The 24,389-nt window shown below is 36.2% G+C and overlaps 3 protein-coding genes across 5 annotated transcripts; 2 read left to right on the top strand and 1 right to left on the bottom strand.

The window, feature by feature from the left end:
* Positions 1-5,615: 5,615 nt before the first annotated feature.
* LOC130508744 (uncharacterized) lies at positions 5,616-6,657 on the top strand. 3 transcript variants are annotated; one of them, XM_057004401.1, is made up of 2 exons: positions 5,616-5,763; positions 5,917-6,657. In XM_057004401.1, exon 2 carries the CDS (start codon positions 5,930-5,932, stop codon positions 6,521-6,523), a length of 594 nt encoding a protein of 197 aa, XP_056860381.1. In that variant the 5' UTR covers positions 5,616-5,763; positions 5,917-5,929; the 3' UTR covers positions 6,524-6,657. The 3 variants fall into 3 exon arrangements, with proteins under 3 accessions (XP_056860381.1, XP_056860383.1, XP_056860382.1); XM_057004403.1 differs by having other exon boundaries at positions 5,624-5,763; positions 5,959-6,657; XM_057004402.1 differs by having other exon boundaries at positions 5,657-5,763; positions 5,892-6,657.
* A 455-nt stretch (positions 6,658-7,112) lies between these two features.
* LOC108836441 (cleavage stimulating factor 64) lies at positions 7,113-10,212 on the bottom strand. The gene is made up of 8 exons (XM_057003998.1): positions 10,135-10,212; positions 9,554-9,670; positions 9,406-9,466; positions 8,829-9,076; positions 8,659-8,736; positions 8,377-8,412; positions 7,785-8,294; positions 7,113-7,719 (listed from the first exon to the last, which is right to left on the bottom strand). Exons 1-8 carry the CDS (start codon positions 10,210-10,212, stop codon positions 7,564-7,566), a joined length of 1,284 nt encoding a protein of 427 aa, XP_056859978.1. The 3' UTR covers positions 7,113-7,563.
* An 8,498-nt stretch (positions 10,213-18,710) lies between these two features.
* LOC108840145 (polyadenylate-binding protein 5) lies at positions 18,711-21,617 on the top strand. The gene is made up of 7 exons (XM_018612971.2): positions 18,711-19,083; positions 19,172-19,953; positions 20,122-20,199; positions 20,278-20,367; positions 20,459-20,776; positions 20,866-21,087; positions 21,166-21,617. Exons 1-7 carry the CDS (start codon positions 18,786-18,788, stop codon positions 21,394-21,396), a joined length of 2,019 nt encoding a protein of 672 aa, XP_018468473.2. The 5' UTR covers positions 18,711-18,785; the 3' UTR covers positions 21,397-21,617.
* Positions 21,618-24,389: the final 2,772 nt, after the last annotated feature.

The following is a 24,389-nucleotide window of genomic DNA, read 5'->3' on the forward strand; positions in this document are numbered from 1 at the left end:
TTTGGTGAAGTTGATTAAATTGAACCCAACAAACTCTGTTCGGATCATTGTTAAGAATAAGGACGGCTTGAAATTCAATACGCTGTCTCCTAATCTCGTGCAACCACTCCGATCTGTTTCAGAATTTTTTTTTGTCGATTCATACGTTTACGTACAACCGTCCGGAGAACGTCAACCTTCATCGCCACCACCACTGTAACCTCTATAATATCCGTCGACACCAATATAGTTATCCACTAACATTTCACGACTAAGATATATGTGGTACATTTTGACCAAGAAAGAAAAAAATATATATGTGGTACATAATTAGTTAACTGAGAACATTATGTGTATCGTCTAAGATATTTATTATTCGTTAATAACCTTTTTAAATACCTATTACACCATTGAAATTAATCTATATTGCATTTTACTTTGTTAATGTATACATTACAAGAATGTTGTTATCTGCTAACATTGCTTGTATCTTCTAAGATATATGTTATACATTATTAGTTAGCCGAAACAATTATGTGTATCCTCTAAGATATTTATTATTCGTTAATAACCCTTTTAAATACCAATACACCATCGAAATCAATCTATCTTGCAGTTTACTTTGTTAACATATATATTATAAGAATATTGTTATCTGCTAACATTACTTGTATCTTCTAAGATATATGTTATACACTATTAGTTAGCCGAAACAATTATGTATATCCTCTAAGATATTTATTATTCGTTAATAACCCTTTTAAATACCATTACACCATTGAAATTAATATATCTTGAAGTTTACTTTGTTAACATATACATTATAAGAATAATGTTATCTGTTAAAATTACATGTATCTTCTAAGATATATTAGAATATATGCTATGTAACCGTCACGATTGTCTTTACTTATGTGTTCCTCTTCTTTTGAATCTCAAGATTCGCTCTCACCATCTGAAATAACACAGAAAAAATTCTGTAAATAATATTTTACCAAATAAGTAATTAAATAAAGATCAGAAGCAAACCTGCTTAGACTCAAACTCTCGCTGCCACCTTCTAGCATCCCAGAGATTCACTCTCACCATCTAACTACGAGAACAAATGATTCTCCTAATAATTTTGTGGTTCCTAAATAAGAAAATGGTCACTAAAGAAAAATTATCAATAAGTAAAGAGAGAGAAGAACAATTAAAAATATGTTGATTGTTGATGAAGAATTGAGGAGGCAAAAAAAAGAGATGGTAACCATTGATGATAATGAAAATAGGTTAAAGAAAAAAAGAAAACACTATTAAAAATATAAATTATATTGTTTAAAATCAATGTGCTGGCAAACCTACGAAATGAATAGAAAGCTATAATCTATGAGGCCAAATCTGATGAAATCGTAGAGGAAAGGGCATTATGGGAAGATTACAACAAAAATACTACAGAGAAATGAGGTTTTAGGCGCGTGAGGGTATTTAGCTAATATTGGCTCACATGATGTATATACAGCAAATTGACTCTTATTTCTAAGTATAGATAAAAACTTATAAATATAGACAAACTTCTATTCAAGTTTTAAACTACTCAGAAAACTAAAAAATCAAAACCTAAAATTGAAACCAAAATTACTACTCAGAAAACTAAAAAATCAAAACCTAAAATTGAAACCAAAATTCAAAATTTATTCAAAGATATGTAAACAATCAAGGCCGGACCTAAATTAGGTTGTTAATGGACATATAAAAACTATTCAATTTAGCCCATAAAATAAAACGTGTATGTATAAATTCAGTTAAACGCAGACAAACTATTTGACATTCTTAATCATCAAAAACCGTTTGAAGATTATTTGAAGTGTTAAAGTGCAGATCTATTTCTATTCAGTTTGATTTTTTGGTTCACCTATTATCTGTTACCGATTAAGATTAACTAATACAATCCTTCAAAATAATTCAGAATATATTTAAAGATATGCAAAATTGGAAATAACGAAGGCCAAAGTTAAATTGGGTCGTTAATGAACATATCCATTTCAATCTCGAGCTTTATTTTTTCGGATGGTTATTGACTAACTCATTACAGATTAAACCAACTCCAAACTCTATTTTTCACTAAAATTCTCTCAACAGCACTCCAAAACCCATTCCAAAATGGAATAATAAACATGATTACTTCAAATATAGATTAAATCAACTATTTACTCCATAATAAAATTGAAATATTTTATTTATAAAGTGGTTCTCCACATTTAAATATTTTCATTTTTAATAAAATATTATTATAAATAAGTATATTAATATTATTTGACTATATATCTTATAAAATTTACTGTTAACATTTCTTAATTATATAAATAGTTATCTAATAAACTATTTTATACAAAAAAATATATAATACTCCCTCCGTTTCACAAAGAGTGTCACTCGTATACTTTTCACACATATTAAGAAAGTCATTAAAATTCATTTATATTTTTATTAATGTCACATATTTAACCAATAGTATTTTAGATAAATAGAATTATTTATAAGATCAATGCATTTTGCAATTAATTAATTTTGAGCTGAAAGGTTGTATAAATTGCAATACATTCTTTATGAAACAAGAAAAATGACCTAAAATGACACTTAATATGAAACAGAGGGAGTACAAACATAAAGATTATACATATAAAAAATAAAAGATAAACACCATACCAAAGAAATAAGATAAAATAAAATTTACAACAAAGATAATTGCTTAACCATGTCGAGTAATTTTATTTATATAATAAAATTTAATTGTGGTTAATATTGTATTTAATAGAAATGTTACAAACAGAAAAGTAATTGTTTTTCAAATAGTATAAATAAAAAGTGATATTATTAATTTTAAAAATAAATATAAAATATAATATATTAGAAATGTTCTATTTTAGAGTAGAAAATGGAATAATACATTAGAGTAAAACTCAACTCTATTTTGGAGTTACTCAATTTTAGAGTAGAAAATGAAGTAATACATTGGAGATGCTATTAATCATTGAGCCCATTTGTTAAGTTTTGAGTAAATTTCCATTTGCATATTTTGACTATTTTCTTTTATTTTTTTGGAAAGTGTGACTATTAACCAAACCTTTAAAAATATCATTTTACATAAAAGAAAGTTCTCATATTTATACATAGAGAAACACACACACATTTCATGCATTTTAACATTTTTAAATTATTTGTAATAGTTAATGAGGTTCTATAATTATGATATAAACATATACAAATTATTTTATCTCACGTCTAAATTATATAAAATATGTTTTTCTAGGTTTTATTGCTATTCTATTTCATAATTTTTTTAGTATTATTTAAAAAGGAAATATTTAAACTAAATGTTAAAAGAAAATTATTTCTAACTATAAATAAAAAAACTATGAATCCAAAAACTAGACAAATTTCTGTTTAAAAACCTAAAACTACTCTAATAACCAAAATATTTAAAACTAAATTAAAAATAAAATTGAAAATCTATTTAAAAATATACAATCAATCAAAGTGGAAGTTACATTGGGCTGTTAATTTGCAGAAATAGATCTTTATTTTTTGGATCATTACTCATTACGGATTAAACAATTCAGTTTATAAAAAGAAAATATGTATTGGTAAGCTTAATTGAACGCGGACAAACGATTTGATAGCTCTAATTATCAAACTATTTGAAGATAATTTAGATTGTTTAATTGGCCGATCTATTTAATAGAACATTATTTTGGATCTTTATACATTACAGACTAACCAAATACATACCATAACAATAAAACGGATATAGACAAGCCCATTTGAACATGGACAAACCATTTGACAGCTCTAGTTATCAAACCATTTGAAGATAATTTAGATTGTTAAATGACCGATTTATTTCATAGAACATTACTTTGATTCTTACCCTTTACAGACTAACCAAATATAGACCACAAAATGAAACGCGTATAGACATCCCAGTTAAACGCGGACAAACCATTTAACAACTCTAGTTATCAAACCATTTAAAGATAATTCAGATTGTTAAATAGCCGATCTATTTCATAAAATGTTATTTTGGATCTTTACCCATTACGGAGTAACCAAATATAGTCCACAAAAATAAAAACGCACATAAACAAGCCCAATTGAACGCGGACAAACCATTTGAGAGCTCTAATTATCAAACCATTTGAAAATGATTTAGATTATTAAATGACCGATCTATCTCATCTATCTTATTAAAGCTGAAGTACAAATTTGGTGTGTTTGGATACTTGGATAAGAGTATTAAAAAAAATTGGTGTGTTTGGAAACATAGATTGTAGTCTTTTAAAAAAAAATTGTTTGGAAACAAAGATAGTAGTATTAAATAGAAAAAGTAATGGGCTTAAGTTATTAAGTCCATTATAAAAGAATATTGTCAATATATATAAGAAAAATACAATACAAAGCCCAATTTGAAATACCAACTCAAATTATGGTTTTTATATTTCATATTAAATTTTTAAAATATAATATATGTAATTATTTATATGATGATACATATTAAATACTATTAATTATATGATTAGTTATATGATGGTACATATAAAATACGATTAATTATATGATGAAATTATACGATATATAATAATGACTAAGGATGGGTTTTCAGACATCCATACGGGTTTGGTTCTGATCAGTTTGCGTTTCGAGTTTTCGAGGTCAAAGATTCCAGTCCTATTAGGATGTTTCTAAATTTTTGTTTGAGTTTGATTCGGCTTTACGGGTTTGGTTTGGGTTTGGATAACATATTTAAATTATTTTTAAAGTTTTAAATCACTATATATTTAAAATTTCTCAAAATCTATAAATAAAGTAATATATTACCTATAAATTTAAGTAACATATGTCAGAATACCTAAGCTTAACATATCAGTTGGTTTGATTTAAAAATTTGGATACGAAATCAATAATTATTTTAAGTATTTTTGGTGATTTGAATATACTTTAACTATTTCAGATATTTGTTTTTGACTATCTATATATATTTTTAAGTATTTTAAACCAATTTAAAGGTATCATTCTTGATGTTTTATATACGTTAAATATAAAATAATTAATATATAAATATATAAATTTATTTTTAGATAAATTCAGGTACACAAATACTTCGGTTCGGATCCGATTCGGTTCTCTAACTAACAATTTTGAATAATTCGAATATTTAATCAATTTATGTTCAGGTTTGGTAGTATATCTACTGATTGGTATCAGTTCTGTTCCTCGGATTCATTTTGCCAAACCCTTATAATTACATGAAAAACAAATATCATCATATTTTTAAAAATATACATCCGCGGAGGTGCAGAGATCAAAGTCTATAATCATTTATTTTAACAACAAGCCAAATAAATATGTTGATTGAAGAGCGAATAAAACAAAACTAGAGAAATATATAGTTTATTAGAGACACTCTATGTGTCGAAATTATTATAAAGAAAATTTTATTAAAATAAATAAATTCAATAATTACAAACAAATAATATATTTCATAAAAGTGAAAAATAATATCCGCGCTTTCGAAGCGCGGATCAAAATCTAGTAGAACATTATTTTTGGATTTTTACCCATTACGAACTAACCAAATATAGTCCATAAAAATAAAACGCGTATAAACAAGTCCAATTAAACCCGGACAAACCATTTGACAACTCTAATCATCAAAAACCCTAATTGTGGCAGTCTTCTCTTATTATCACTTATCACACCACCTCCCTCCTCTGCTCCTCCACTCCGCAGACGCATTCTTCCAAGGTAACTCTATATCCAACTCCATTGACTTTTTTTAAGAAAATGTATCACTCTATTAATTTAATAACATCTATCTCCTTCTCTCTTCTGCGTGAATTCTCCTTCGAGTAAAGATCTGATTGATGAAATAGGGTTTTGCATAATTTTCTTGATTAGGTTTTAAAGATTAATGGAACCCTCCGTGAATGTCAATGGCAGTATGCTCCGCAACGAGACCAACAATGCAGTTGTCTACTACCATCTCAACAAGCTGTTAGCCTCGCAGTTCGAAAAACCCCCTCAAGAGATTGCAGAGGCGTCAAGGTCTGCCGCTGCGGCCGCCACGGCCGCAGCTGCAGCTGCAAAGGCGGCAAGAGCTAATGCAAATGCCAAAGCTTACGCTGCTGCTAAAGCTGTTGCCGCCGCTAAGGCCGCTCTGAAATTGATTGCTTCGTTTCCAAACCAGGAGGAGGTCAGGAAGGACAAACATGTTGCTGAGGTTGAGGTTGCTGAGGTTGAGGTTGCTGAGGTTGATGATGACGGTGACTTGTTGTTGAAGGATCAGGAGTTAGCCTGTGGAGACGCGAGTAGTGGCATGATAGTGGCGATCTCTTCTCCGAGTAGAAATGAGGAGTGGTCTGGAGGGAGGTTAAGAGAGAGGGGAAATGCGGAGGTGGGTTCGTCAAGTAGAGTGGTTGAATCGTCAGTGAGTGGTGGACAAGGAGGGGAGAAAGAGGATGTTCAGAAGCCGACCAAGAAGAGAGGACGGCCGAAGAAACATTAGTTGTGTTTGTGGTTTAACTTTTAGTGTTTTGGTCGGTTGAATGTGAGTGTGGTTGGGTGAGTTCAGTGAAAACTTTTTAGACTGTAATTAACAGTTGTGGCCATCTAATCCCTAATTCTAAGGCTTAACTTTTTTTTATTGGTTTAAAAATGTTGTTGGAGTTGAGTAGTGTGACAGAATAACATTCTTGTTCTTACATTAGAACACAACATCATTAGATTATGACCAAACCGTAGTACAAAAATAAAACAAGACAGTAATCGAGCAAAAATACTCGCAGAAACCTCAGCTTTGATTCAGGAATGAGACCAGGAATTACTAGGAATGAGGCCAGTTATGATGTTACTGTTAAGCTCCCTGTCTAAGAAAGTGAGAAACTTCTTCAGAAGTTTCAGATTACAATTAGAGTGCAGTTTTCATAAGTTGGACTTACAACTACTGCAAATTCTTGAGCACATCAAGATCCGGAACTAAATGGCCAGACAAGCAAGACTAAGAACACGTACAAGTTTAGAACTAACGCGACACTATACATGTGATTTATTATTCAACCGCAGAACTGTAGTGTTTTATGTAAACCTCATTTGCATATTTGTAAGCTTAGTCACAATTCTTATTTATTGAAGAATAAAATGTTTAATTAACCAAGTACTGAAAATCTTAACCAATGACCAAACTAGTAGTGTCCACAGGATTAAAACGAAAGGGGGAGAGTTTGACTTGAGGAGAAAACAAAAGACGGTATAACAAGAAGGAAAGAGATGATCACAGTTGTCTGCACGTATAACTTTCTTTTTCCTTTTATATTTTGATGGCTGTATAGTGTTCTTCTATAAGACAAATAAATACTTACACTAATAATACAACCACTCTCCAATTTCAGGTGTGAGAGAGAGAGAGATCCTTCTTCCTCCTAAGACTAAGGTACATTGTGTCTGCGAAGAACCTTTTCATCTGCAAGTTTCAATCAAATGAACCGACCAACGCAGCTCTTTCAAGACATGAGATTCCCATGGCGTATTAGACTTACAACCTCAATGCTATGAAGGCTGCATCATGCCGTCTTGTTGTTTGAGAGCTTGCTGCAGCTTCAGGACCTCTTGCTGTTGTTCTGGCGTCAGCATCCTCAGCTGTTCCGGCGTAAGGTTCATTACTTGTTGAAGCAATGTTGACTGAACATCCGAGGACAGAAGTGCCTAGAGAAAAAGATTGAGTTATGCTTCCAAATTAAGCTTCCAAATTATGTGGAATTGGTTTGTACCTGAGGCGCTTTCTCTTGTAGTTGTAATGGACTTGGAACCATTGAGTTAGACGCATGGCCTGTATGAAATGGAGTGGTGGTTCTCCTCTCGTCCACTCTCATCATCTTTGATGGTCTATCTATTGATTCATGAGGTCCCTCATTGTTTATTCTTTTGCCATAGTTTAGTGATACCATCTGCCCACCTTGAGATGGTTGGATAGCATTATTAGGAACTGAAGCCTGAACCACTTGTTTTTGGCGTTGGAATGGAGCGGCGGTTTCACTAAGACCTTTAACTTGGGATCTAGGAGGAGGATTCACAACAGAAGAAGGGCCTGGTTGTGGAATCTGACTAGAAGGTTGTTTAGAAGACTGTTGAACGGGAAACTGACTATGTGGGGGGCGATTTAGCTGTAGCGGCCTTTGTGCCAGTGGTGGTAAAAGGTTTTGACTACCAGATAGATGCGTGTCTTGAATTGAAGACCCTGTCATATGGTTTGGGGCCTGAACAATGTTTGGCGTCTGTAACTGCACAATTCAAGAGCCCTCTTATAGCAGATAGATAGAGAAGGAAGACGCACGAAAACTATTCAGCGAGATGGAGACTTACGACTTGTGGACTCACAATCCCAAGCATTATCTGTGCCTGCAACAGTAGAGAAGGTTAAAAGATGGTGTGAGAATCATAAACAGTAAAACGCCATGTGAGATACATACACTCAGCTAGTTGTCTAATATATACATCTGTCTAATATATACATCTGTCACGAGCCACACTTTCTACAAAGAAACTAAACGAATTGTTCCCTCCTAGTTTCCATGAAGGCCACTAACTAACTTATAATAGCATTGGAAAGAGTGCACGAGAGACAGGAGATGGGCAAGTAATTACCAGAAAGACAGATTTTAGCAACTGAGGTCTTGAAACCAACAACTGTCGAGCTTCTTCCTTATCCTGCGTAGCCATCAACTGACCATAGAGAAAAAACACAGTCACACCACTCGTATGCGATCAAAGACAGACAATAACTACGGAGACAAGCCAGGTTTGATATTTCACACCTTAATGGACGATATAATATCAGAGAGCTGAGTTCTAGACATCTTGGCAAGATGAAGAGTCAGGGGATCACTAGCTGTAACCTGCAGTGTACTTTGCGAACCAACCTGTGGACCACCTAGCGCACCCGCCATAACAGACGCAGCTTGCATCGCAAGGTTGAGACCAACCGGCTGGTGCATACTCGAATCCACAGCCCCTCCAGTCTGCTTCTGAGAATCTATCACCAAAACAACATCAATAAGTGTCACTTCTTCCAAAAAAAATAGTGGTCAATAAAGTTTCAGAAACTAAAACAAAAACCAATATTCAAAAAGATCACTAGGCGTTAGGCTTTTAGATGAGGATTATTGACTAGACCGGCGCCTAAGGCCATGGTTACCCCAGAGTTCTTAGGATGGGTTCTTAACGTAATATAAGAATCGTCTCTTAACTTTAACTAAGAAAAATTAAGAACTTCATCCTAAGAACCCTACAATAAACATTTCCTATACCAATTATTTTAAAAGTAGTTATACCATTTCTTTTAGGTCCGGTTTGGGGAATAGACAGATTTTTAGAACAGTGACAAAAACATACCAGTAGCAGCAGCAGCAGCAGCAGCAGCAGCAGGAGGAGGCAAACCGGTTCCTCCTTGACCCTAAACCAAAAGTGACCACCTTTGGTTATAACTTGCATATATTATAAAAGCTTGAACATTTTCAGACATCTAAGAGAGGAGTAGAACCTGATCTCGGGGTTTGTCGGTTCCTTTATCATTCTCAGCGAAATCAACTCTCAACTGACGCCCATTGATGTCGTAACTCTGGAGATTACGACGAGCACTCAACGCTGTCTCCTCGTCCTTATTGTTAAGAAATTAGCAAAGAAGATCAAGACAAGTTCAGAACCAAGTTAGGCGTGGAGAGGAAGCAACTGATGACGAGGCACAACTCACGTGACTTATTGGGATTGAAGGACCACAAGACTAGCTGTTGAGGCTCAGTCTGTTAAAGCATATTTTGTCGGCTTCTCTGCAGGAAGTTAACGTTATGCGTCTTTAATGGGTCGTACGGATGGAGCGTGGCCAGCTGGAGCATCCGAAGAGCATTAGGTCAAGTGTGAGTGAGTATATATATGTGTCTTAGCTGAGAGAGATAGATGTGAGCAGAAAAGAGAGCATTTTTCAAAGTGTAAACTTGTGAGTGTTCTTTGAGTTTGTAAGCTACGTTAGAATCAAGATAGGTACTGCAAAGACCTTGAGATTCAAATACACTTGTAAACTCTGATCTAGTGGATTCCGGGAGACAGTTCCCGGCCCAGACTAACACCCTCGTTAACGGGTGTAACTGGGTTAACAATCTCTGAGTCTTGCTCTGTTCTTTCTTCTTTACTCTGTTTCTTCATTACTCTGTTTCTCGAACTCTGCTTCATAAACCTTGTTTCTTCATTCAAGCGAGTAAAAGGTTGAGTCTTGGTGAGTGTGTGTTGCAACAGGAAGGCTAAAGGAGACACCTTTAGGTGATAGTTTCTTCACATATTGGTATCAGAGCTCAGGTTCTGAGCTTTGGTCTCTGTACGAGATCATGTCGTCACCAAGAATCGAGATCGAGAAGTTCGATGGCCATGGAGATTACATGTTATGGAAAGACAAACTCTTGGCACAGATGGATCTTCAAGGGCTGAGCAAAGCTTTAGAAGAGTCTGATAAAGTCAAGGAGAAGGTTCGAGATCCGGATGAAACACCGGAAGAGAAGAAGGTAGCTGAAGAAAAGGAAGAAGCTTTAGCTGAGAAAATTAAAAAGGCCAGAAGTACCATCATCCTGAGCGTCACAAACAGAGTTCTGAGGAAGATACGAAAAGAAGAAACCGCTGCAGGGATGCTTAAGGCGTTAGACATGCTGTACCTCGCCAAAGCCCTCCCAAATCGTTTCTATCTTAAGCAGAAGCTCTATGGGTTCAAGATGTCTGACAGTCTGTCCATTGAGAGCAACATCGATGAGTTTCTACATCTTATAACAGATCTAGAGAACATTGATGTTCAAGTACCCGATGAAGACCAAGCTATATTGCTACTCATGTCTCTACCAAGACAGTTTGACCAACTGAGAGACACGCTGAGATACGGCACAGGAAGAACAACTCTCACTCTGGATGAAGTTGTTGCTGCAATATACGCAAAGGAGCTTGAAAATGGTTCAAACTCAAAGGGGTCTAAAGGTGAAGCAGAAAGTTTATATGCTAGAGAGAAAGGGGAACAGCGTGGGAGGTCAGACAATCGAGACAGGAACTCAAGGTCCAAGTCACGTTCAAAGTCACGAGGAAGAAAGGTGTGCTGGTCGTGTGGTGAAGAAGGACACTTCAAGGGGTCTTGCCCAAACAAAGGCAAGTCTCAAAACAAACCAAAACACCAAGGGAGCAGCAACAGAGGAGAGGCTGCAATGGTAAAAGATAACAAGAACGAAGCTGCAGGTTTATATGTTCTGGAAGCTCTTTATTCAACGGATATAAATCTCGAGAATGAATGGGTATTGGACACAGGCTGCAGTTATCATATGACGTACAAGAAGGAGTGGTTTGAAACACTAAGGGACGTCAGTGGAGGGTCAGTACGCATGGGGAACAAAACAACTTCAAAGGTCAGAGGTATAGGAACTGTAAGGATCAAAAACGAAGACGGTTCAGTGTTTCTGTTAACTGGAGTCAGATACATTCCAGAGATGGATCGAAATCTGCTCTCAGTGGGAACAATGGAGGAACTTGGATACAGTTTTGAATCAAAAGAAGGCATCTTGAGTATCCATAAAGATAACAAGATTGTCTTAAAGGGAAAGAGACATGACAAACTGTATTTGCTACAAGGAAAACCTGAAGTTGGTCAGTCCTACGCTACTGAGAAGAAGGCTGATGACACAATCTTGTGGCATCGGAGGTTAGGACACATGAGCCAGAAAAATCTCAGTTTATTGGTAAAGAAGCGACTACTGGATAGGAAGAAGGTTTCAGTGTTTGATATGTGTGAAGACTGCGTGTATGGGAAGGCAAAAAGGGTCAGTTTCTCAGTTGCAACTCATGATACTAAAGATAAGCTTGATTATGTCCACTCAGACTTGTGGGGAGCACCGAGTGTTCCATTCTCTCTTGGGAAGTGCCAGTACTTCATCTCGTTTATAGATGACTTCACGAGGAAGACATGGGTCTATTTCTTGAAACATAAGGATGAAGCATTCAGCACTTTTGTAGAGTGGTGCAACATGATTGAAAACCAAGCGGATAAGAAGGTGAAAGTTCTAAGAACCGACAACGGTCTTGAGTTCTGCAACACAAGATTTGATAACTTCTGCAAGGAGAAAGGCATTGTAAGACACAGGACTTGTGCTTACACTCCCCAACAAAACGGAGTAGCTGAAAGGATGAACCGCACTATACTAGAGAAAGTCAGAAGCATGCTAAGTGATTCAGGCTTACCTAGAAAGTTTTGGGCAGAAGCTACACAGACTGCAGTTACACTGATCAACAAGTCACCATCGTCTGCAATCAAGTTTGAAATTCCAGACAAGAAGTGGAATGGAAGAGCACCAGTATACAGCTATTTGAGAAGGTTTGGCTGTGTCTGTTTCATTCATACAAGTGATGGGAAACTCAGTCCAAGGGCCAAGAAGGCAGTGCTACTTGGATATCCTCCAGGAGTTAAGGGCTACAAAGTTTGGTTACTGGAAGAGAAGAAGTGTCAGATAAGCAGAAACGTAATCTTCCAAGAAAATGCTGTCTATAAAGATGTCATTAAGAAGGGGAAACAAAAGGAAGGAGAACACTATGAATCTGCAGGAGTTACATTTGACATAGATCTCGGAGAAGCAGGTGATATCAGTTCAGGTGGAGATATGCAGAATGATACTGAAGTCGCAGAACAGGGTCAGCAGGATGTTGAGGATCAAGGAGACGATGAACAGAATGCAGACTATGATCACGACTCAGAACATGATCATGATCAGGAAGACGAGACCAGCGACTCACCTGAGAGCTATCACCTAGTCAGAGACAGAGAACGCAGAACAGTCAGAGCCACTAAGAGGTTTGATATTGAGGGCTATTACAGTGAAGACACTGATGATGAAGAAGACTGTTTTGATGCTGAGTCATTGATCACCACAGTAGATGGTGACTTCAAAGAACCAACGAGTTACAAAGAAGCTAGGGAGGATAAAGACTGGGAGTTCTGGAGTGAAGGTATGGATGAAGAGATGGAATCTCATAAAACAAACCACACATGGGATGTAGTTAACAGACCGAAGGGACAACGCGTGATTGGTTGCAAATGGGTTTACAAAAAGAAGAGTGGTATTCCTGGAGTTGAAAGACCAAGACACAAATCACGCCTTGTTGCAAAAGGTTATGCTCAGAGAGAGGGAATAGACTACACAGAGATCTTCTCACCAGTAGTAAGACACGTATCTATAAGGATCCTTCTTACTATTGTGGTTGAGGAAGATCTAGAGCTAGAGCAGCTTGATGTAAAAACAGCTTTCCTACACGGAGAGTTAGATGAAAAGATCTACATGGAGATACCTGAAGGTTATGAAGGTCAGTTCAAGAAAGGTCAAGTCTGCTTACTGAGAAAAGCCTTATACGGTTTAAAACAGGCACCAAGAAGATGGAATCAGAAGTTCGATGGGTTCATGACTGAACTTAACTTTGTAAGAAGTTACAGAGACAGTTGTGTGTATGTCAAGACGTGTGAAGATGGAGCGAGAGTCTATCTTCTGATCTATGTCGACGACATGTTGGTGGCTGCAAAGGACAAGAAGTTAGTTCTGGAGTTGAAGAAGCAACTCAGTATGAGTTTTGAAATGAAGGATCTCGGTCCGGCTAAGAAGATTCTTGGGATCGAGATTAGGAGAGATAGAGCGAATGGGAAGCTATGGTTGTCACAGGAGGGTTACATGGAGAAAGTCCTAGAGACTTACAAGATGGAGCAATCCAAAGATGTTGTAACACCTCTGGGTGCTCATATGAAGTTTCGCTCTGCTACAAAGGAACAGCTGCAAAAGGATGAAGAGTACATGAAAACAGTTCCATATGCAAATGCAGTTGGAAGCTTGATGTACTCCATGATCTGTACAAGACCGGATTTGGCATATCCTGTGGGTATCATCAGTAGGTTCATGGGAAACCCTATCAAGGATCATTGGTTAGGAGTTAAATGGATCTTGCGGTACATCAGAGGCTCTATGAAGATAAAGCTATGTTACAGGAAAGGGTCCGATTTCGTGCTGAAAGGTTACTGTGACTCAGACTATGCGGCTGATCGTGATAAGAGAAGATCAATCAGTGGAGTAGTTTTTACTCTTGGTGGAAACACCATAAGCTGGAGATCAAGGCTACAGAAAGTGGTGACACTCTCTACTACTGAAGCAGAATACTTGGCGATGAATGATGCAGGAAAGGAAGCTCTGTGGCTTAAAGGTCTGCTAATGGATTTTGGATATGAACAGAAGTGTGTGGAGATCTTCTGTGACTCTCAGAGCGCGATTGCTCTATCCAAAAACAACGTGTACCATGAAAGAACAAAACACGTTGACACCAAGTATCACAAGATCAGAGAGATCATTGAGAAGGGTCTCTTGAAGGTGACGAAGATATCTACATTGATCAACCCTGCAGATATCTTTACGAAGATTGTACCAGTCAGTAAGTTCAAAGCTGCAATGGACTTGCTGAGGGTCAGAACTGAGTAATCGAACTCAGGCTCCGGGAACTGGAATCCAAGAAACTAGATACTAAGGATCTATCTCAAACTCTCGGGTATAAGCGTCAGGTTCAGTGTTGTTGATCTATCTTTACTAGGTGGAGATTTGTTAAGAAATTAGCAAAGAAGATCAAGACAAGTTCAGAACCAAGTTAGGCGTGGAGAGGAAGCAACTGATGACGAGGCACAACTCACGTGACTTATTGGGATTGAAGGACCACAAGACTAGCTGTTGAGGCTCAGTCTGTTAAAGCATATTTTGTCGGCTTCTCTGCAGGAAGTTAACGTTATGCGTCTTTAATGGGTCGTACCGATGGAGCGTGGCCAGCTGGAGCATCCGAAGAGCATTAGGTCAAGTGTGAGTGAGTATATATATGTGTCTTAGCTGAGAGAGATAGATGTGAGCAGAAAAGAGAGCATTTTTCAAAGTGTAAACTTGTGAGTGTTCTTTGAGTTTGTAAGCTACGTTAGAATCAAGATAGGTACTGCAAAGACCTTGAGATTCAAATACACTTGTAAACTCTGATCTAGTGGATTCCGGGAGACAGTTCCCGGCCCAGACTAACACCCTCGTTAACGGGGGTAACTGGGTTAACAATCTCTGAGTCTTGCTCTGTTCTTTCTTCTTTACTCTGTTTCTTCATTACTCTGTTTCTCGAACTCTGCTTCATAAACCTTGTTTCTTCATTCAAGCGAGTAAAAGGTTGAGTCTTGGTGAGTGTGTGTTGCAACAGGAAGGCTAAAGGAGACACCTTTAGGTGATAGTTTCTTCACACTTATACTCGCAAAAACCGTATCCCTTCGGTTTACCCGTTTCTCTATCAGTAACCAATCTGAAAAGGTGGTTCCCTTTTATAAAAACCCTAGACACAATCTAAGTCCAAAGTGAATAATAAAACTGACCTAAAGGAGACAACGGGTCCAACCTCTCCGCAAATCTCTCTGAGCTGTTCCTCGGTTGCGTCGTAAGGAATGTTCCCAACTGAAAAGAAGATCGGTGATTTTAAAAAATCGGAAGGAATTGAAATTTGAAGGAGGAGAGTGAGAGTACCGAAGACGCAGCGTCGTTGGGATGAAGAAGAGGAAGAAGCCATGTTGAATCAATTGGAGAAGCGCGGCTTCATCTTCTTCTCCCGGCGAAGAAAAAAAATTGAGCGTAATTAGGATTGGAAACGAGGTCAATGGAGTTCGAACCCGGGGTTGGTGGGAGATTTTTTAAAGAAGAAAAAAAAGGAAAAAGGAAAATAAACCAGAAAGAAAAAGGAAACTTTAATTTATGTGTGATTTGGTCAGGATGCATAAAATCTATTACTATAAAAAAAGATGTTTCTCTCCAGCTGACACGTCAGCTGACAAGTCACAAATTCGCGTGATACTGTTGCGACATGTGTCCCTTGACTCAATGCACATCGTTTCATTTATTCAAGTTTGAGTTTTGTTTGGGCTTTTGATTACACAAGATTTTTAAATAAAACTTCGTGAAGCGCATATTGAATAATAGAAACTGGACATTCAACGCGTCGTTTTCTAATTAATGTTGTTGAACCCTTTTCATTCTCTGCCGTCGTGATATCTGCTCGAACTTTAGGTCGATTCATCTCCTTCCTCCAACCCAGGATTTTACCAGTTTCACATCCAATATTCCTTATCTCTTTTCTCAACCTAAACAGGTTATATAAATATTTGCCTGTGGAATGAAATGCATCTATATCAATCTCAGAAATACGATGTCAATTATCCCGTGATTTCGCAAAATTGTGTTCATAGATGCTATTTTTATACTAACAAAATCATTTTATTTGGATTTGTAGATGGGTTATAAAAGCATGGTCTCTTCTGGACAGAGATTATTGAAGCTTTGAAGCCATCATACTTCGTCTTCCAAATTATTTGAAAAGTTGTGGTGAGTGTTGGTTTTGGTTTACTTTGTATCATTAGAATCTGTGTTGAGTAGAATTTTCCAAACAACTTAGTTTGGTGGTGGATGTGTTGCAGGCTGTGAAGAGAGTCGGTCATCCTTGACGTGGGAGGAATGGATATGCCAATCCCTGATGAGCTATTGGATTCAGTCAACGTCTTAAGCTCGGGGGGATGTGTTGCAGTTGGTGCGGGAGGAATGGATACGCCAATCTCTTAACTATACTCAACGATTTGCAATGGGAAAAAAACCTCTCCTTCTCTAGCTGGTAAACATCTCTCTTCACGGAATTTGTGTCAGTGATGAACTAACGCTTGCTAATTTCAGATGAAGTACATAAATTTGTTAAGTTGGATTTAGTTGATTTATGTGTGGTGACGGTAATATTGACTATCATAGAGTATATTTTGATTGGGGAAACAAATCTATGTTATAAAATTGTATAAGTTTGTTGGCCCTACATATCTATTTGCTAATCTGTGTCGTCTTCTTTACTACAAGTTTTTCTTCGGGCTTGCTTCAGAATCAAAGAAAGGCATCTTAACATTTAGCTCTGGGATAAGCAGCCATGGAATTCTGAAAAACAAATTCAATGCAACTCAGGAAGTGCTGATCAAATTGTGAAACGCATAAGAGTATCATGCTTTCAGTTATGCGTTGGAAACGTTGGTATGACTCTTGATATGACTTTTAAGATTGCAATATAATTGATTTGTATTTTCTTATCTTGACCTATAAAAATACACTTAAATTTATGCTCTTACTATTCAATCATGGTAGTCTCGCGCTATGATTGTAATTAATCATCTTAGCGAAAAGTCAATAAGTGTTACGCCATTTATATATATAAAGAATGCAATTTTTGTGAACCATCATTTAGTAAATTTCACAAAGAAGAAATCCAGTGCCACAAAAAGTCAGAAATGTTGCAAAAAGCCAAAAGAAGTCTTAAGCCATTTTTATATATATACGAAATGGGACTCTTGTGAACCACGGTTCAATAAAGTTTAGACAGAAGAGATTAAGTGCTACATAAATGGTGACTTGGAGTAGAAAAACAAAATGATTTCGAGAGTTTATAGATACTTCAACCCAATTTTTTATTTGCTGGCTTCATGGATTTGAGTTCACTGAGTTTTTAAAAACCTTGGAGAGAATAAACCATTGACAAAAAAAAGTTATTGGATAAACACATATACTCAAACTGCTATAAATTAATAATATTAGGACTAAACTAAAACTATAATTTTTTTATTAATTTATAAAAATATTAATTTATCGAGATAAATTAATAATGCTGGGACTAAAGTAAAACTATAATATTTTATTCATTTATAAAATATTAATTTATCGAGATACTAATTGAAATAAAAATTCAATTTGAAACTATAAATTACATTATTTTATAAAGATCTTTAGTGTATATTAATTTATAGAGTATTAATTTAAAAATGTTATACTGTACATGCGAGTATTTATGTCTCCTGAAGCATTAAGGTGTATTTCTATATAAACATAATTTTGTGACGTGTTATCTCTCTTTTGCCCATATAATATTTTCATGTATATATTTTAATTTTACTTATTTTTGATAATCTCAATATTAATGATATGTGAGTGAAGTAAAATTAATACAGTTACAAATTTTATTCTTCAAAAATCTCAGAAAAATATCCTACACTTATAAAACTCGCTATAAAAAATATTAACAGTTAAACATGTATTTAAATTAACATTTCAAAGAACATTAAAAAAATTGGTGCATAGCGCCGGAAAACTTCTAACCAATAGTATTCTACTACATAATAAGTATTTACAAAATTAAAAAAGAAAAAAGAAGTTAATGCTTACAAAAATAAAACAATAGATTTATCAAAATTATACAAAAATTAGATATTCTATCTAACGAAACCAAAATATCACCTCCCGCCCGTAGGGCGGACCGACTCTAGTGGCCACGAAAAGAAAGAACAGCAACCGAAACAACGACGCGTGGCATCCACATAGACACATCATTTGTTCAGTTTAAGAAAAAAGCCCATGATGGGCCCACAGGGTCCCGCGAAAAACTCGGTCTAAATCTGAAGAGACGCGTCAAAAGATCCGTAGGAACCGATTCGTTTGTTAGCGAACGTATAAATACACACAAAAAAAACATTCAGCCTTCTTCTCTTTGCTCCCTTTCGTGAGTTAATCTAAAAAAACGAAAAAAATAAAATAAATAAATATATAAAAGAGATATATCTCCTAGAAAACCCTTAAATACTCGCTGTCTTGCACACACACGCGAAAAAAACCCTAAATATCAGCGGTATGGCGGCGGCTTTTGCTTTTGGAAGTGCTCCCACGGCAGAGATGGTTGATCAAGTCCCGAAACAACAGACGGTCCCTGCTGAGACTCAGGTAGCCGCCGCGGCAACAGTGGCGGAGGCGTTACAAACGCACCCTAACTCGTCTCTCTACGTCGGAGATTTGGACCGAAGTGTCAACGAGGCACATCTCTTAGATGTTTTCAACCAAGTGGCTCCTGTCCAAACTGTTAGGGTTTGTCGTGACTTGACTCATCGCTCTCTTGGATACGCTTACGTCAACTTCGCTAACCCTAATGATGGTATTCAAAAAAATATTGTTATTATTGTATGATGATTAAATAATTATTGCATATTCGTTAGATAAGTTGTGATTTTTTTTGTTAACAGCGATGCGAGCGATGGATATTCTCAACTACACACCGATCAAAGACAGACCTATAAGGATCATGCGCTCGAACCGTGACCCGAGCACTAGACTTAGCGGTAAAGGCAATGTTTTCATCAAAAACCTAGACGTATCGATAGATAACAAAGATCTCTACGACACGTTCTCGACCTTCGGGACCATACTCTCTTGCAAGGTGGAGTTGGACGTATCGGGAAGGTCTAAAGGGTACGGCTTTGTTCAGTTTGAGAAAGTGGAAACCGCTCAGGATGCTATAGACAAGCTTAACGGAATGTTGCTTAATGACAAACAAGTCTTTGTGGGACCCTTTGTTCGCCGTCAGGACAGGACTCGGTCCGAGAGCGTTACAGTTCCGCGTTTCACTAACGTGTACGTGAAGAATTTGCCTAAAGAGACTGATGATGATGAGCTGAAGAAGACGTTTGGGAAGTATGGAGATATTTCAAGTGCGGTTGTGATGAAAGATGAGAGTGGGAACTCTAAGTGTTTTGGGTTCGTGAACTTCGTGAGATCTGAAGACGCTGTGGTTGCGGTTGAGAAGATGAATGGTATTAGTCTTGGTGAGAATGTGTTGTTTGTTGGGAAGGCGCAGAAGAAGTCTGAGAGGCAAGAGGAGTTGAAGAGAAAGTATGAGCAAGAGAAGATAAGCCGGTTGGAGAAGTTGCAAGGAACAAATCTGTATGTGAAGAATCTTGATGATAGTGTGGATGATGAGAAGCTCAAGGAGATGTTCTCTGAGTATGGGAACGTGACATCGAGCAAGGTGTTTCCTTAAAATACAAATTATTAGCGATTCATTAGCATGCTACATCATATCGGTTGACTTAAATTGTTTTGTTATTGATCCCTAGAATACATGCATATTCTAACGATTTATTAGTTTAATATTATTATTGACCTTGTTAATTGTTTTGTTTGGGAACGTGTTTAGGTTATGATGAACTCAGGAGGTTTGAGTAGAGGGTTTGGTTTTGTTGCGTATTCTACTCCTGAAGAAGCGTCAAAAGCTGTAAGTTCATAATGTTTATACATATTGACACTTTTGTTCTAATCTTAATGGTTTTAATTTGAGATGATGGTTACACAGATGAATGAAATGAACGGGAAGATGATAGGAGCGAAACCTCTTTACATTGCTCTGGCTCAACGTAAGGAAGAGAGACGGACTCACCTTCAGGTTCTTATACTTCTCTCAATCTCTCTCTCTGAACAGTATGATTTGTATTGTGACACATATTTTTTTTTATGTTTTCATTTGTTACATTTAGACTAAGTTCTCTCATATGAGACCAAATGGGACAATGACTCCAATGACAATGCCTGGGTTCCATCATCACCCACCAGGAGGGGCAATGGCAGGGCCACCACATCAACAAGTGTACCTAGGCCAGAACGGTCAAGGTCTGATGCCGTCACAGCCTATGGGATATGGCTACCAACTTCAGTTCATGCCTCGTCCGAGGTATGGCCCGGCCAACTTTGTGATGCCATACCCTCCTCATAGGCATAACCAGCATGGTCCTCGGGTTGGGTTCAGGCGTGGCGCTACTAACATGCACCAGCAGCACTTCCAGCAACAACAACCGGTATTTTATGTTTTACCCTGATCAGATCAATTGCTATTTAGCATATCTTTAAATCTTCAACTTGGTTTGGTATTTTCGTTATTTTGAAGTGGGAGATGATGCAGCAAAACGCAAGCTCAGGAATGAGATTCTTGGGAGGCGCAGGCAACAGGAGGAATGGGATGGAATCATCTGCAGCTCCACAAGGCATTGTCTCTTTGCCATTGGATTCATCTGCAATCTCTCACAATGCTTCTCAGAAGCCACCACTCCTCCCCATTTCTAAGCTCTCCTCTGCCTTGGCTCTGGCCAGCCCCGCCAATCACCCACAGGTATTGCCTCATCCTAAACTTGCATGAGACATAAACATTTTGTTTCAGTGCAAAGCTAACTTAACTAATGGATGACAGATGCTCGGGGAACAGCTCTTCCCACTTGTGGAGAAGGAGGAGCCAGTTCATACCGCCAAAGTTACAGGAATGTTGCTGCAGATGGATCAAGCGGAGATCTTGCACCTTCTCGAGTCACCTGAAGCCCTTAAGGCTAAAGTGTCAGAGGCTTTGGATGCGCTCAGACTCTCTGCTAATCCACCAGCTGTGTCCTCCGTTGATGACCAGTTTGCTCCCTCCTCAACTGAGTGAACCAGCTCTTTATTATTAGTCAAGACAAGCATTTGTTCTGGCTTTTATTAGACAGTCTTAAAAAAACTTTTAGGAACTCCTCTTAAACTAGTTATCTTGTTTTTTTTTTCTCGTTTGCAAGGTTGGTTTGTTTTGAGTTTTAATACCCACAGGTTTTTTTTTCTTTAACTCTTAGCACTATGTAGTTATGAGCCTATCTAATGATAGAACTCTTTTACCTTCTCTGGTTTTGTTGCAACTCTTTACTCCTTTTTCATGTTCTCAAATACACTCCCGAAAATATCATCTTAGTAAATAAACCATCTTAGAAAATATAATCTTTGTAATCCCTGTCCGATTCATCACTTGAATTCGCATGTTCACAAATAATCTGAAGCAGGCATGATTATACACAAATCTAACTCTTATTAATATTCGCTGTTAAGAATATAAGTTACTACACTAGCGAAAATATCATCTCGGTAAATAAACCATCTTTGAAAATATTATCTTGGTAATCTCCGTCCGATTCATATCACTTGAGTGTCAGATTCATATGAAAGTTTGGGTATATACTGTCAAGGATACATTGTATCCACTCAATGATACGGTTGATCTTTCCCATTACTGCCTCAATATTCTGCAACATTAATTATAGAAAGCTCAATAAATACTTTTAACCTAAAGCTTGGCATGTACTCTTATGTATAAATACGATCAATGTACTGCCTCTTGTGTTTCAATAAGAAAGATTCTCCACTTACAAGAAAAGAAAATGGGACGATGTGATCTGAAAGGAAATATTAGTAGGTTTGGTATCTTTGAGTCTGTTATTTGGCATGTACACTTATGTATAAATACGATCAATGTACTGCCTCTTGTTTCAATAAGAAAGACTCAAAGATAATTTTTTTCCTTTTGAGTCTGTTGCTCAAAAGAAAAAAGGTATCTTCGAGTCTAGGGAAGTGGTTCTTTTTGCTTCTCTTCCGCCGCCTACTTAAAAAGAAACCTAAACGTCATTCTTTTGAGATTGTGATATGCATACCTTTCAGTCAAAAGTGATATAGAGAGGGAAACAGTATTTGGAACCTTAGATACATCCAACCAACCTCAGTTGCTAAGTTATCGAAGATTCCACACGTTGTTTTCCTCTTCTCACTTAACTGATCTGTCCACCAAAAGTCAGCAATTTTCAACCTTCCTCACATATCTATGTTTATGACTTCTAAATATTTCGATTCAAAAATTATAACAATACATAATATATCTCATGATCAAGCAACAAGTTTTCAGGTTTGATGTCGTTTTTCATGTTAAAAGGTTTGATGAGACTGGAATCTCGGTTGATCTTATACCCCTGCAAGGTTAAGCCGGTTGATAAATTGCAAGGATCAAAAATCTATTTGAAAAACTAAATTAAACCTCAAAACTTGCTGAATGATGATAAGATACTATGAATGATGGATGTTGTCTGAGTATGGGATCGTTAGCTCGAACAAGGTTTTGTCCTTGGTCCTTATAACCAGGGGCGGACTGGCATAGAAGGCTATAGGGTCACGTGACCCCGTCTACTTTTTCAATTTCTTTGATAATTAGCTTGATATTTGTCCAAGTGCCCCCAATGAAAAATATGTATAGTGAAAAATTGTGTGTGTGCCCCCAATTGATTTTGATCCTAGATCCGCCCCTGCTTATAACATACATGCTCAAAAGATTTTTTTTAGTTTAGTACCAAGTGTTATTGTATGGGAACGTGAACTGGCAGTTCATTCAGCACCATGGGGAATATAATGTAAGCATTTACGAAGTTGCAGTCTCGACTAGGTTTCTCTATTCTGCATCTGCAGATTCGAAAATACTACACTAGGCAAATGACATGTTAGTAAATTTTTGTGTTTTCGCAACCTCTCTAGTCAACAACATAAAACACGGTCTACAACCGTGGTAAATTGGCCAGGATTTGTCTTGAGCCCTATGAAATGGTTACCGTTCGAGATTAGTCATCTACAAATACTACTATTCGAACAATTATTGCTGTCGAGATGCTATGCAAGGTATGGAGAGCTATCTCCAGACCGACTACTTCCCATTGCCTTAAAATCGAGTATATCCTATTTCGTACGTACTTTGCTTATCTATAACCATGTTGGAATTTAATGCACCGTAATCAGAAACACATACGTCATTAAAAAGATACTGGTATTATTTGAGAACAGTCCAACATAAACTCCAAAATGTGACTACATTCGTTTGAGTAGTTTGACCCCATAAACTTTTATTACTAGTCCCTTCCGGAAGATTGGTTTATAAAATGTAGTCTCTTAAGCACACGATTAACATTTATTTCCAGGTCCAATAGTATTGGACCTTAGCCTATTAAAAATTATACATTTAAATATCTATTATATTAAAACAGAAGTCATGACTTCTAATTCATGTGTGATTTTTTTAAAAATAGACTATTTATTAGACTTGGTCACACTGCATTTTATCTATTATTAATCTCATATTAAATAATATCATTTGATATTATTATTTTTATTTAAGATAAAATAAATATTAATTTAAAAATATAACAAAATCTTTGAAAAATCTTTTCAGAATCCTTTTAAAATTTATTTTCGAAAATTGATTAATTTAAATTTTAGTTGTCATAAAATATAATCAGATATTTAAATTTAATTTGGTTTTGATTTATAAACAAAAAATAAAATTATATAAAATATTGTAATGATAATAATAGCCAATTAAAATGATTACTTTTCAAAAATTCATTTTACAAAGATTTTAAAAAAGATTTGTTGGAAAGAAATATTCATTCCTGTTTAATATATAACATGTATCAAAAATTAACTTATCTTAATATTTTATATATACAATGATCTATATATAAACTGAATAAACAAAAACAAATTACTAAAAGAATCTAGCACTTTGAATTGCGGGTCGGGATTATAGTAAATTAAATACAAAATAATTCTGAAGTATGTCATTTCTATTAAATCTAACATTTT

Source organism: Raphanus sativus, chromosome 2, assembly GCF_000801105.2.
Source record: "Raphanus sativus cultivar WK10039 chromosome 2, ASM80110v3, whole genome shotgun sequence".
Lineage (NCBI taxonomy): Eukaryota > Viridiplantae > Streptophyta > Magnoliopsida > Brassicales > Brassicaceae > Raphanus > Raphanus sativus.